This window comes from Vicugna pacos, chromosome 13, assembly GCF_048564905.1.
Source record: "Vicugna pacos chromosome 13, VicPac4, whole genome shotgun sequence".
Classification (NCBI taxonomy): Eukaryota; Metazoa; Chordata; class Mammalia; order Artiodactyla; family Camelidae; genus Vicugna; species Vicugna pacos.
This window is the reverse complement of record NC_132999.1, coordinates 21,859,692-21,875,620: the sequence shown is the minus strand read 5'-3', so window position 1 is coordinate 21,875,620 and position 15,929 is coordinate 21,859,692. Positions and strand designations below refer to the sequence as shown.

Genomic DNA, 15,929 nt, shown 5'->3' with positions numbered 1-15,929 from the left:
AATCAAGGTATTGGCCCAGCCATGTGTCCTTCACAGCCTATGGGGGGCAATACATTCTAAGGCATTCATTGGCATTGCCTGGATTGTGGCTTTATCACTCTGATCTCTGCCTTTGTCTTCACTTTGCCTTTGTTTCTGTGTCTGTGTCTTTTCCTGCTCCACCTCCTATAAGGACCCTTGTCATTGGCTTTAGGGACCATTCAGATAATCCAGGATGGTCTCTTCATATCAAGATTCTTACCTTAATCACACCTGCAAAGACCCTTTTCCCAAATAAGACAATATTCACAGGTTCCAGGGATTTGACAAGGGTATCTTTTATCCCACCACACCCTCCTTCTATGGAGACCGTATGTGGTGGTTTGGAGGAATTGAGTGAAATTTAATTTGCAATATAAACGTTCACTTAGAGGGGTAGGCTTTTCTATAGGTATAAAGTCTACAGTAAGAAGAGTAAATTAGAAAACTTTAGAAATACATAGTTAAAGTGAAGAATGTTAAGCAGTGGTCACCATATTTCCCGTTATTTTTCTGTTCTTAATCCTCGATCTCCACATTAATTCTTTTTTTTAACATTTTTTATTGATTTATAATCATTTTACAATGTTGTCTCAAATTCCAGTATAGAGCACAATTCTTCAGTTATACATGAACATATATATATTCATTGTCACTTTTTCATATTAATTCTTAATAACCCCACTCACCCTCTCATAGGCACCCACACAAATGGGCATACACTTAATTTGATATGACTTAGATACATATTTATTCTTTAAAAAAGTGATATTCTTTGAATAGATATGTGTTTTTAATTTATCTGAATGATACTATTGTAGATCTTGTTTAGTTTCAAACTATTTTCACACTACATTAAGATTTTAAGACATTTCCATGTGGCTGTATGTACACCTAGATAAGCGCTAAATTTCAATGGCTGCCCAGTGTTACAGAGAATGCATCCATCCTCCAACTGGTGTACACAGCTAGGTTAATTCCAACTTCCTGCTACCACAAACAGTGCAACAACAGACGCCTTTGTACAGTGTCCCCTTATGGACAGGCATATGAGTTTTGGGGGGTTAAATGCCCAGAAGTATCTCTTTATTTACACATTAGTTATTTGGGTGAGTCTCTGAATCACCTATTAGTTTACTGGGCTCGTTTAACTATTAGTTTCCCTATCATTTTCTTGTTGCTTTGCAGAAATTATTTGTGCATCCCACATATTAATTCCTGTTGAATTCCTTTAACTCAGTCTATTAACTGTTAACTTGGTCTATGGTATCCTTTGCAGAAGAATTTCTTAACTTTAATAAAATCAAATTCAACGATTTTTTCCCCTTTATGATTTATGTTTTTGAGATCTTGTTTAAGAAAGCTTAACCCCTCTAAAGTCATGAAGATATTCTCTTCAATTAAAAAAAAGTTTATCTTCTCTTGGATATAGACCCCAAATAATAGAACAGGGGCTTAAACAAATACTTGTGCACAATCCATAGCAGCATTATTTACAACAGCCAAAAAGTGAAAACAACCCAAGTGTCCATCACCAGATGAATGGATAAAACGTGGTATATATATATATACAATGGAGTGTTACTATTCATCCATAAAAAGAAATTAAGTTCTGACATATGCCACAAGATCAATTAACTTTGAAAACATTGTGCAAAGCAAAATAAACCAGACATAAAAGGACAAATATTATGTGATTCCATTTATATGAAATATCTAGAATAGGCAAATTCATAGTGACAGAATGTAGATCAGAAGTTAACAGGGACGAGGGGGAGCGGGAAATGAGGTTATTGCTTAATGGGTACAGAGTCTCTGTTTTGGGTGATAAAAGTTTTGGAAATAGATGATGGTGATGGTTGCACAACATCCTGAATGCAATTAATGCCAATAAACTTTATACTTTCTAAGGTTAAAATGGCAAATATTATATATATTTTTTACCACACAAAAAGAGCTTACTTTATTTGAACTCTATCAGTGTTGCAGTTTTGTTTATAATTTATAAACTTCTGATTTTTGTTAGTAGAAAGTGTATTTTTGTATATATTTAAGTAGCATTCTAATAAAAATATATTACTTAAAGGAAAAAAACATGGTTGTACTTTGACATCTAACCTTTAGCAACAAACATAATCCCTCATTTACTGGCTTTGCCTTGTTGAAGTCGGACTGCTTAGGTAACTCAAATGTGTTATACATTTAAAATGCTATGAGTGAATTAAGGAGTGAAAGGAAAAAACTAACATTTTATACAAGTCTATCAATGTATCATTTTTCTATCTAATCCACTTACGAGTTTCTCCAAATAAAGAATACAAATGTTAACACTGGCAAGGGCAAAGCATCTCCTGAAGACCTATTAACCTGGTGAAAAAGTAAAATGACACAGCTATCTGCAATTACAGGATAATGATGCGACCTGTGTCCATCCCAATTCCCCAAAGAAGTAAATTCATATTCTCTTAAAAGTCAAATTACATGTTAAGTGTCCAGAGCTGACTTCTGTATGTGGTTAATTTTAATATGAGGCCATTACAACCATCTGATTAGTCACATTTTAATTAAGCATCCAAATTCTTACACAGTCCAGAAGTTATACATTTAGACTCCCTGACTTCATTTAAAGACTGCTTAGTACTAATCCTAAATGACCAATATAAATGTTATTCCTCAAGAAACGAGCAAGATTCACCATTATATTCCTGAGGAAAACACAGCTTTGGGCTCAGTCTCAGGACTAGTTCGTTTTTTGAACATTCCTTTAATTCACTAAACAAAAACCTGCCCACAGGTAAGTGAACTAAGTGAAATCTACTCAATTAAGGTCATGCGACAGAGCAGAGGTTACCTGGTAATTCAGGCTCCTCCATTTTCCAGTTTATTTCCCCAATACATCACACCAGGATTAAATAAATGATACAGAGAGCTATTTGGAAGACTTGCTATCTGTTTTTTATATATTGCTGTCCTACATCCAGTGAACTATCAAGGACTTTGACCAAGTTTTCCAGTAGTGGTAACAGATTTAGGGTGATTACACATTTAGTCCTTCTTTTGATCAATAGCATGTATTTCACAGGGCAAGGGCGTAGGTTAAGTCTTTGACAAAACAAACTGGCTTACACAGAAGTGAACCTATAAACCAAGCCTTATTTATGCCCTGAACTGAAAAGCCTGAGCTTTTAAAATTTTTAGTAAAATCTAAAGAATTTAAACAGGATAAAATCAAGATAACCTTTTTTCAGCCTGCAATTTCCAATGGAATATTTCTGATAAGCGAGATCTTATTCTCAGAACACTTTTGGGAAAATAAAATTCTAAGATTCTTTAGGGCAAGGACCTCAACTTATAGAGCAAGGACTTATTCCTAATTTAGTATACCTAATTGGTGCTCAATAAACTCATTTTCACCGATGACATAAAACCTACTATTTATAGTTTATCATACCAACTTTATTTTTGTTCATTACCTCTCAAGTGACCCTACAAAATTTAGAACTTTAAAGCCCTAAAGAAAAAATTTTGTAAAAACTACCATTTTTAGCCTCTCGTCTTCCCTGTAACTGGCACAAAGCCACACTTTTCACACACTGCCTTCAGTTTAAATCAGCAAAAATTTTAAGAGCATACTCTATGCTATGTATGCTAAGTATACTATTGTGATATAGATTAATAAAAATCTTTTTTTCCTCAAGAAATGTATATATGAAAAGTCAAACCTGGTGTGTAAAAGTTAAAAAAAAATATAAAAACAGTATATAACCTAGTGCTAAAATGAGTTACATAGATTAAATGCCAAACTAATGAGATTATTTGATAAATTTATTTATAAAATTCATATATGTCTTAGAGATTTATACTGCTTTTGTGAATTTTTTTGCTTATATAGTTATTAGTCCTTTAAGGAAATTCACTCTGCAATGTTAATAGGAATGAAAACAAAAGCAATTTCTTCCATAATGGGTAGAATTTTTTTTAATTGTCACAAAGAATCCTGACATGATACTTCCTTCTAACAAGGCTCTACATTCCAATTCATAGTTATTTCCATTTTCTGTCTACCCATTTTCATCTTTCTCAGTTGTGGCTGTCTTGTCTCCACTTAACAGAAGAAATTTCCTTTGTTTTTTGTTTGGTGGAGTACACATCAGTGGTTTTGGTATAATTAAAAATGTCCTCATTGTGTGAGAAAGGAGGTCTAAATGAAATCAAAATAGTCTCAACTTTTTCTGATAAAAAACCAAATTATCTAATCTATCCTTTATGATGTATGTAAATATATACAAGTACAAAAAAAGGAGTGTTTTGAAATCTTCAGACCAACCTTATGAATAACTAAATGTATAGCAGTTACATATAATAGTTACCTATAATTGAAAGACTATTTGCTATACATGTATTGCTGATTTAGATTTTGCTGAATGCACAAAAGAACTGAATTAACACATATGTATTGTTTCATACCATTCATTCACCCAATGCTATTTGCATATTTTTTAAGAACAAAAAACAGAAGAAACTTCAAAAGTTTATTAACAAATATATAAACTCATGAAAGTATTTTCAGTAAATACAACAACATGGAAAGCTTACTTTAGTAATATGTGCACTATACCTTATATTGTTTTAGTTCAAAGATGAAATAAGTAGACCTAATTTTTTAAACAGGATTTTCCTGGATTTTTGTTATAAACACTGGGAAGTAAAGTATGTTTTTATAGGTCTTGAGTTCATGCACAATATGTTTCTGGGATCACAGCCCAAGAGAAAAACCCTGTGATTCACTGGGGAATAATATATAATGGCAAAAAGAAACGAAATCAGGGATGTAGAGAATGAAGAAGGAAAGAAGAATAAACAAAAAGATGTAAAAGCTTTATGAGAAATTGAAAAAATACATTCAAGACAAAAAAATTAACATAGTTTATGACATTTATAGTTTAAAGTTATTTGACTTGCTGAAAATACAATTCTCTAAAACTAATGTAGCCAACGTCACATGTTAAGTATATTAAATGATATGCAGAATAAGGTTACACATCATATTTAGCTACTTTAAAAAAGTGATTTATTTATTCCCCAATCTGAAGCAATCTAAAGTGACCATCCCTTTCAAAATCTCTTATTTAGGGAAATACATTGCAGAAATTCAAACTCTAATTCTACCTCAATAATTTCTTAATGCAATAGTCTCGATTCTAGATCTTTAAGAACTATCAGTTCTGAAAAGTTTTTAGGTATACGTGTACCAGAAAACAATGGCTGAATCAAGTAAGTTTTATAATTTGATATAAATAAAGCTACAAAGGAAAGTACTGGTATCACCAAAGAAAGAACCTTGTGTGAAATATTAACTAAATGGTTGGGTTTAAAAGATACCAAATTCTGTATATCTTGAGGAATCCCAATGATACATTAAATTCCTTGGATCCTCATTTAAAGTGAGAAACCCATTTCCAAGCATATGTGCACAACTACCTTAGCCTCTTCATGCCTGCCTGCCTGTCCCACAGTCAGAGAAGGCAGGATATTTGGTTAGGCATATGTTTATGAATAAAGACAGGAAAATTTCAACTTTAAAACCAAATATTTTCCTTGTTTAATTCTGGTACCTTATTGGTCCATATGTTGCCTCCTCCTCACAGTATGGTCCCCTCCTCACAGTATGCTACCCAAAATCTCCTAGATTTTGACTTTCTTTTAAAGCATAAGGATAAATCAAGCAGACAGAATTAAGGAGTGAAAATGCTGTATGAGAAAGAAGAGCAAAACTGATGATGATTTAAATACACACTGACACACTTGCTGAAGACATTAGGTCCTCCTTAAATGCATACTGAAATGCTGTCTTGTGACATTTGTTGTGATAGATTCATCTTCTCTAATTTAAGAATCCTCATGAGCTAACCACAACCAGTTCAGTATAATTTAATACAAAACATCTGGTGGCACTACTAAATGCTTAAGGAGAGGATGTCACAAACCGCTGCAGCAGAAGAAAATGAGGCTAACACAGAGAGGCAGAGAAGAACAGCAGAAGAGTCCATCATTTAATTACATAGATTTGGTCTTGCCTGAGACCAGCCCCCTCCTAGATTTTCCATAGAGTGCCCAGACATTCCTTTCTTCTTTTTGGCTTAAGCTAGTTAGATTTCACTTTCTATAATTTGAATACCAGTATAGAGTCCAGTGCAAAAAAAACTTGTTTCTGCCTCCCTATGTTCATATGTAAATATAAGATTCCCATCAGTATCCCATTATAGTAACTGACAATGTGGCTGTGAGTATCAGGAAAAGCGTAAGTTTGAGAAATAACCTCAATCCCTCTTAGAGATTCACAGGACAAATTATAAAGCTTCTGAGAAGTCCTCCAGTAAAAAACAATCTATATTCAGTTGAACTCACATTTACAAATCATAACTGAGCACAGAATCCTTTTCCATGAAGTTCTCATGTCTTTTTAGAACTACTCTTTGGGAAATGCTACTTGAAAACATGGCCACGATCCCTTAGATCTAGTATTTTAAGAAAAACTGAAAAGCATTCCTAACTTCTTTCTAACATAGTTAAAATATACCAGGAGAAGACCACAGAACTTGAATTTGAATATAGAAGTAGTTCACCATCTAGATTGAAATTAACTTACCTGCATTGAAATAAGAATGAAATCAATTAGGCTCCCAATTCCACAAAACCCTACAGTGCAAAACTTTAACAAACCTAGAAAAGAAGGTAAAGTCATTTACGATCTGGAAAGTCTTATAAATATTAACAAATATTTTCCCAATAAACCATTATATATACTACAAACTCTTTACTTCAAGGATATAAATAAACACTTAAAAAAATCAAATCTTCACCTAAAAATATGAGAAAAGTTTAAAGGGCCCTCTATATTTAGAAAAGCCACAAAAAATTTATTAATTCACTTAACAAATTAATAATAAGAACTGAAATAATAACTCAATGTAACGCTACAAAACTTCTTAAAAGAAAAGGCCTAAGAAAATAAATCTTTAAATCTCAGTACACCAGAGTTACGGAGCATCTTTTAATCCTAAAATCCTTACTTATTTATTTAGATTTGATACATTATGAACCCAAATTTTAATATATATTTATAATAGAAAGTTCAAATACATATTGTCAAAGCACAGAAAACATAATCAGGAAAACACACTGATTTTACAGTTAAATTGCAAAATTCTATTAGTAACTCAGTTATCTTGAATTTATCCTATAATTTTTCCCCTAAGGATATTATGTTTATTATTAGCTCTATAATCAAAATCAACAATTCTGTGAAAGATATACACCTCTTTCCTTGGTTCCAACGTTAGAGCTAAAGTATTAAAATAGGGAGTAAATGCAAGTGAAATAGATGATAACAGAGCATAGAATCTAGGACATAGACAACAATGCAACACAAAAACACGATGATGAAATTAAAAGAGACAGATCGGGGGTAGGGGTGGGATGAATAATCTCTCTTCTGTATTTAAACCTGAGTTCCTTTCCAGGCATCCCATTTGAGATATAAAAATGGCATAAAACAAGACTCTTCGTGAAAGGGTAGTTCTAAGCAACAACTACAAATAGATGCCAACTAAAATTGTAAGACTGGATGAGATCACTTCTTGCACACATTTGGAAATACACAAATAAGACTGAAATGTGTACGTATATTTGATGATTCTCCCTCCCCCTTATTAGTATTGTATTGTATATAGAGTAGACCATGCTGTAAGTCTGAGATAACACATATTGGAAATAATTTTTAAACTATTAAAATATAGAGATTATATAAAAGTATGCTTTTAATTTTCTTCAAAACACTTATTACCTACCTAATATTTGCATTTGTTTACTATCTGTCTCATGGAAGCCCTGTTAGGGGAGGGTCTTTTATCTGTCTTGTTCACATCTGTGTCCTTAGTACCTACAACATAGCCTGGCACAAGGTAGATGCTTAATATTTGTTGAATGAACGGATTGATTTTCTCAGCTTTTCTGTTTCCTAAAGACCCCTAACTTTTTATCCATTATCTTATATAACTCCTTTAATTATTTGTTTCTTTAGTAGTTGCATTTTACTATAGTTGCCAAAGGAACTTTATCCATTCACTCAGTATATGTATTGTATTCATTCACTCACTCACTGCATTTCTGAAATGAATCCCTCTTCACAGAGCATTTTGGAAATACCAGTTTCTCTTCCTTTATTTGTTTATAAAAAGAATATTAAGAATGGTCCAAAAAAACTTTGTCTTTAATTAACTGCTACTCTATGAAGAAAATGTAACCACGTCAGAGCTTTACCCTTGTCATGCCCTCCTTCAGTGGTGTTCTTCCTGGAGCTCTGCTCATCTCAGGCTACTTCAGAGACATCTTCCTAATCTGACCATCCAAACAGCCTCAGCATTATTACAACATCTCCCCTGTTTACTTCCTTCATGGTGCTGGGTAGAAGTCACTCACTGGTTTGTTCATTCATTCTGTCTTCCTGTGCCACGTAAAATTCCTAAAGGCAGGGTTCTTACCTGTTTTATTGAAGTCAATTCCTTGAACACTACATGACAGACAGTAAGAGTTTGATAAATGTTTGTTGTATGACTATCAAAAAACTAGAAACAATCTAAATGTCTAACAAGGAGAAATTCTCTCAAGAAATTAAGGTGCATCTAACACATTTAACAGTAGGATAAAATTCTATGCAGCCATTTAATTAATTAATTTAATTAGTTTAATTTCGTAATTTTTAGAGGTACTGGGGAATGAACCCAAGACCTTCTGTATGCTAAGCATGTGCTCTACCACTGAGCTATACCCTCCCCCCGCTATGCAGCCATTTTAAAACAATGATATACAAGTATATTTATTGGTAAAGTAAAGTGATAATACTCAAAACAAATACAATGAGTCCATTAAAATCTAGATATTCTGCTGCTGAACCCCTTCTGTACAGGTGCGTCAGAAGAATAAACATGAGAGGTTCCTGTTTAGATTAAATACTAGATAAGGAGAATGATATGTGTTTGGAACTATGGTAAATGTTACCTACCTACTCCTGAAATAACACGTTTAAGAAACTATGGAACAGATCCAAGATGCTATTTAAGCATTTAAGGAATCTGCAAACTAATCTATGATAGAAAGGTGAGTGCTTGCTTGGGAAAGAGTAAGACAAGGAGGGCTGAGAATCAGGGATTATAAATGGGCATGAAAAAACTTGGGGGAGTGACAGATATGGTCATTATTTTGATTATGGTGATTATTTCACAGTGTATATATATGTAAGTTATCAAGCTGTACATTTTAAATATGTGCACTTTAATATATGTCATTTATACCTCAATAAAGCTGTTTTAAAAAATAAGAAATAAGTTGACTATTTAAAGAAAACAGACTTGAAAGTTTAAAATCACTATGGTGATTTATGCCCCATCTCACCTGAAACCTGTGACATTAACTATGACCCATCAATTTGTACAAATTTAAGACAAAGGATGACTTCCTAATGAAGTTGCTGACAATGCTATCCTAAACTTGTTTTAGCTTTTCAAATATAAAAACACTTTATGAAAATAAGATAGGAAGGATACTAAGGATTAAAAGAGATAATGAAACAAAGTAAAAACTGAGAATAATAGTACAGAGCACGTGGCAAACATGATAAATGTAGACCAGCTACTTCTACTGTTTCTACTACTACTACAATTATCATTGAGACATTTTGACAGCAAAAATCCACATTATTTATAGTAGCATCATCTAACCTAGTTTCATCTCTTGCAAATTCCCCCTGTCTGTATTACAGCCAAACTACCAAAAGTTCTCTTCCAGTGCACTGTGCTCTCATATCTCCCCCATCCACCTCTGCATTTATATGTTCTCTGCCTTGCCTCCTTGTCTGCCCAAGTATTATCTAGCTAACCATTTTAAAACTTCTGGAAAATCTTTTCTAATGCCCCCGGATGAATCTAATACCATTCCTAGATGCTCCCCAGCACCCTGCCCTTAACTTTCAGCAGAGCACATATCCCACGGCATGATTTATTATATGTTTATTTGTCTGTCTTTCCCGATCCTTCCACTAGCAACTTGAAGTCATGGCTGTGTCATTCTCGTGCCTAGTCAATATGAATACTGAAGGAACAAACTATATCAACAGTAAATTATCTTATTAAACCATGCTTTTACAGATTTCATTATTTTGAGCACCAATACCAGTTTTTAAAAGATGGGATGGGTATTTGTGAACTATCAGAAGTAGACTGAATTTTTTTGTCCAGATAAAAAAGTTGTTAGGTCTCTTTGTATAGGCCTTATTTACTTATCTTACTGTGGAAAGAAATACTATATTTAGAGTTTAAAGGTTGTTTTCACATTCCAAATAAAAGTACTTCTAATCAAGAAGGATCCATTTTTATCCTGAATCATTAGTATTATAGATACAGTCCTCCAAAAAGATTATGCAGCCAGATGACATTAACAGAGCTCATGTTTTGAGTGTATTTTATTTATACTTTAGTAACTTACACTTCACATTTAAAGAACACAAATTTAATAGAAGGAGTTATTTGGGTATAAAATAAAAAGACCAGAGATTAATTTTTGGTATTTTAAAAAAATTTTGGTAGTTTTAATTTTATTACAGGTTGAGCCATGCAGATATTCTATGCACATAACTGTTTCACAGAATGAAGATTATTTCATACTGAAGTTGCTGTTTGCTAAAGCACAAGCATTCTATGATTTGGTAATTAGTTATCACTATTCTTTTTGTGTCTATACCTATAAAAGAGAGCTTTCAACTCTTAGAAAAGTATAACTTACAAATCCCTTTATTTGTCCTATGATCTGTGGATAGTTTACACCAGTCCAAACTAGTAACTTTAAACTTAATCAGAAAAAAAGGGAATGATATAACCAAAGATTTTTAAGTTTGGGGCTTAAAAACATACAACACCTTGCTATTCTGATAATAAGAAAATATTTACACTTAAATGGAATATCACCATGATGAGAGTTATCTCTCCTGTTAACTGCTCCAAAAGAGCTATTATCTTTGAGAATCCATAATCTTTTAATGTTACAGATGGGCAAAACAAAATATGCCAGTTATTGCGTATTAAAAAAAATCACAGATGTTAACACAGTTAAAAACAGAAAAATGGAATATTAGGAAAATAAGACTTCACTGTGAAGAAAGGCTTCCAGCTAAACCAGCACTGATATGAGAATAAATAAATTAAAGGAAATAAAACTATATATAAACTAATAGTTGTGGGCTAGAAAGGAATTTGAAATAAATACAAAGAAATTTTTTCTTAAAGGAATGTTTACATTTTATCCTTTAATTCAATTTTGCCCTCCTCAAATTTCCCTTGTTTAATCCTGAAGTAAAATTCATATAATGAGTTTTCACATTCAACACTAACTTACGTTAAAAGAGTAAGTTTCATATCTGTATGATTTACATTATTTGGTTCTTACAAAATTCCAATGATCATAAACAGTATTAAGTATTTTAAAAAGCAAATAATACTACCACTGCTTTTCATAACCATGAAGAAAGATTAAAGATTATATGAAAAGCGCTTAAAGATGATGAATGTGACATGCCCACTTAGCTCCTTATAGGCATGTTGTATGGTTTCCAGCTGTGCTGTGCAAAGGAATGTTGCACTAACAAATGGCATGAAAGTTACACGGTTACTCTCACTTCAAGACCCTACTAAAAGACAGTAAAGGGATTTTTAAAGTTATAAACCCAACAGAATAAGGAGAACAGAAGATAAGAATGGCAACAAAAATTCAGAAGCTGTAAAGCAGATGAATGAGAAGTGACAGACTTAATAATCTTGAGAAAGCTGTATCTTAAGCCAACAGTCAAAAAATTTGTTGAATTAATCAACATCCAAAGGTTGTTGTGATAATAAAGTCAGTTACTTAAAGATTTTTTTAAAAAAGAAAATTTACACATAAAATCAATGCTAAAAATTACATTTGCAAATTTATAGAATCTCAGCCTCAAAATGAACCTAATAATTGACTAGAGTAGCAGTGGCCAGAGAACTGGGTCCCCTGGCAGAGAACTAACAGTCACTAACTAGAGCCACCACACAGAGCTTTATATGGAGCTTCATTACATTGAGTTTCATTTTGCACGAAAAAAAAATCACAATATATACATGCCAACACATTGCTATGTGCTGCAGTAAGTCAAAAGCATTAACTTAACACCGTATGACATTATAGCTCATCCAACACATCACAGAAAGCTAAAAGTCACTCATTAAGCCAAATATTTAAAATATATCTACTATTCAAAATCATCATAGAATGAACTATTCAAAGAAACAGTGTTCTTCCTTCCCTTCGATTCTGTTAAAAACTTTTTAAAGTTAGGAATCATTTTATTTTTCATAATGAACCTAGTTTCTCCATCCGACCATCCATCCTTCTCTCATCCATCATCTAAAAAAAAAGTTAGACTAAAAGGTTTTTATTCTGGCAACTCAGAGGTCTTCTGTGCATATTATGTGGTCTTCAGGTGTGCTGTGAAAAGGTTACGTTGCATTAACAAATGGCATGAAAGTTACACGATTACTCATGCCAGGACTACTGCATCTATCTCTTTTTAGCTTCGTCTGCCACCACTTTCTCTGTTCTAAGCCATTTCCCATAATTTCGTTGGTATCCTCCTCCTGAAATATAAATCTGACCACAACACTCCTCTGCTTAAAAAAATTTATGGCTACTGATGTTTGAAAGGTAAAGTCCAAACTCTATAACAAGACATTCAAAGCCTTTTATATCTCTGACCACAGGCTACCTCTGCAATCACTTTTCATCTCTTGCTGCCTTTCTTCCTACACAGTAGGCTAAATTATCCACCACTCTTCCAACACACACACATGCTCTTTCACACTCTGTGCCTTTGCACATGCTATTCCCTGTAATGCCCTAAATCTCTAATCTGTGCGTCCCTAACAACCTAGTTCAAATGTCACTTCCTCTAAAGTCTTCCTTCACATCCTAAGGCTAACTAAGTCAGTCCCTTTTCTGTACTCTCATAGCACTTCATTATGGTTCTGCAATAGGGCTGTAAAGTAAACTGGCCTACCGACACATGTATTTCTTATTTATTTTCTTCTAACAAATGTGAACTGTGATCAATCTTCATCATTATTTCCAAAGTAATCTGTTACTTACTTAACAGGTAGTAAGTGTTGAATAAATGTTTGTTAACTGAAAAAAAAAATTCATGTCTATAGTATTTTGAACTTTGACTTCCATTTATGAGCTTACAACCCTGAGCTCCAGGTATGGCTAACAAGAAATATGCTTCCCACCAACCCCACAGCGATGACTCCTCTTTGATCGCTGGTGGGTAGCAACATGGAAAGAATAAGATTAGCTGTGCTAGCTAGAAAGCAGAGCATTCAGAAACTTTAAATTTGCTCAGCGAAGGAAGGGCTAATGTAAAAGCAAAGTACTACAGTAAATAAAGCATGATCTCTTGAGCTAGAAAATTTAGGTTCAAACTCAGGTCACTAGCTGAGTGTCCTTGGGCAAATCTCTTAATCTCGTGACAATTTCCCTATCCATAAAGCAAGGGTGATAACAACAAATATGTCACACTATAAAGCAAGGCCTCCAGAGTCCGTAAATCCCTTAACCTCTCTGCTGACAATTTCCCTACCTGTTAAAGAAGATTTAAACAGGATGATAAACTCAAAGAGTTGTAAGGCTTAAATAAGGGCAGGCATGTGAAAGTATTATTCAAACAAGTTATCACCAAATGTAAATAGTTTTCATAAGCATTAGTAACTATGGTAAATGTAAAGATTACAGCTAGGAGGAAGGTATGGGGAGGGATGCTAAGGGTAGAAATCAGTTTCCACACCAGCTCATGCTGGTTGCTGAAGTTTCAAACTCTCCTTCTCCTGAAAGGAGTAGTTTCCATTCCCAAGGAAATGCTGATAGAGGTTCAGGTAGAAGGCAAATACTTTTTGGAAGGATAGGGAGGGACATGCATTTATACATAAATTGAACATTTACTGAACATCCACTATGTGCCCAGCACTAGCAATGACAGCTCAAGTCCACAGTCCTAAGTAAGTGACAGACAACACTATGTTGAGCGTGTATTTTCATAAAGATGAAGATACAGAAAAGTCAGTATTTCTTACCCAAGTTGACCACAGAGCTAACTGCTAGCTCTATACTCACAGAAGAATCCTAAGTATTCAATTCTAGCTACACTGTAATTATTAATAGTATGCAGAGATTTAATCTATAAGAATAGGTACATTTACCTACAAGTTGCACAAGAATTTTTTTTTTTTAATGAAGAATACTCACCCAGGGCAGGGTATCCAAGGTAAAATCGATCTGCTCCCAACCATCCAAGAAAAAGAGACAGTGCAACTGCCACTTTGTACGAATAGCCATTTCTGCACAGAATTAGAATCTGAATGTTACATTTGTATATTTCCAACATGCAAATACTTTATAAAATGACACTGTTAATTATTACTATTTGTTAATTGGTTCATTCATTTAATTAATGCTTTCTGGGTGGTTACTGGGTGCCAAGGCATTATTTTAGGCTATTAGAATATATTAATGAACAAAGGAGACAAAGATCTTTGCCCCTAAAGAGCTTACAATCTAGTGGCAGCAAGCAATAAACATATTCAAAAAGTAAATCATATATTATGTTAGAAAGTCATAAATGCTATGAAAAAAAGAAGTGTATAGTGAATCCAGAATGCCAGGGGTACCGACAAGGGTCATTTAAGCAGGGTGATAAGAGTAAGCTCCATTGAGAAGGTGGTATTTGAGCAAAGACCTAAGGGAGGGAAGTGACTTAGCCAGCTCTGCCTCTGAGGGAAGTGTCCCAGGCAAAAGAAACTGCTGTTGCAAAGGCAGCACAGCTGACGTGTCTGAGGTCTGTCAAGGAGGCCAGTGCAGCAGGAGAGGAGTGAGACAAGGCAAAGGACAGTAGGACTCGAGGACAGAGAGGTAACAGGGGCAAGGAGGGCAGATCACACAGGGCCTTGAATATCATGGTAAGTAAAAACTGTGTCTTTTACTCTTAGAGACAGTGAAGCTACTGCAGGTAAACAGAGGTGTGATGTGATCTGCTTTAGATTTTAAAATATCAGTCTAGCTGCTGTGCTGAAGACAGAATGAAGGGGAGTATTTGTGAGCTATTGTTACAATAATGTATAATGTTACGATAACGTATAACACTGTCCCCAAACTCAGTGGCTTATAACAATAAGCAATTATTCTTACACCTGTAAATTGAGGTTGGCTGTGGCTTAGCTGATCTAAGCTGGAGTTAGTGAGAAAATGCTGCTTCAGGCTGAAATCTGTCAGAGTTTGCAACCAGGCTGAGGATATAGTTCAAATCAGTTCCACTTAAGTTTTTCTAGGGTCAAGGCTGAGGTGCAGCATTTACTTGGGACAAGTTCTTCTCAGGACATATCACCAAAGTACAAGATGAAAGTTAAACCCCACAAGTACACTTAAGCCTCTGCCTGTTTCATACCTGCTAACATTACAAAGGCCAAATCAAATCAAATGATCAAGCCCCAAATCAACAGAGTTGGAAATACACATTACCCAGTTAACAGGACTGAGAGGCATGAATTAGCTGAACAATTCAATCACTGGGACAAAGGAGTTCAAAGGCTACTGTAGTAATCCACATGAGAATTAATAATAACTTAACCTGGAGTAACAGCAAAGGAAACAGTGAGAAGTGATCAGATTTTGAATATATTCTGAAGTATAACCAACTGGATTTCCTGATGCATTAGATTCAGGGTATGGAAAAAAAAAAAGAGTTAGGGTAATGCTAGAGATGTTATCCTAAGCAACTAGAGGGATGA

General features: G+C 34.0%; 1 protein-coding gene across 2 annotated transcripts in view; it reads right to left on the bottom strand.

The window, feature by feature from the left end:
* The window catches only part of TM2D1 (TM2 domain containing 1), a 50,348-nt gene that overhangs the window by 13,857 nt on the left and 20,562 nt on the right, over positions 1–15,929 (bottom strand). For both annotated transcript variants that reach the window (XM_072974321.1, XM_006205404.4), the window contains exons 4-5: positions 14,392–14,483; positions 6,668–6,741 (exon numbers count right to left, since the gene is read on the bottom strand). In XM_072974321.1, coding sequence (XP_072830422.1) covers positions 6,668–6,741; positions 14,392–14,483 — 166 coding nt within the window. The remainder of the gene's footprint in view (positions 1–6,667; positions 6,742–14,391; positions 14,484–15,929) is intronic.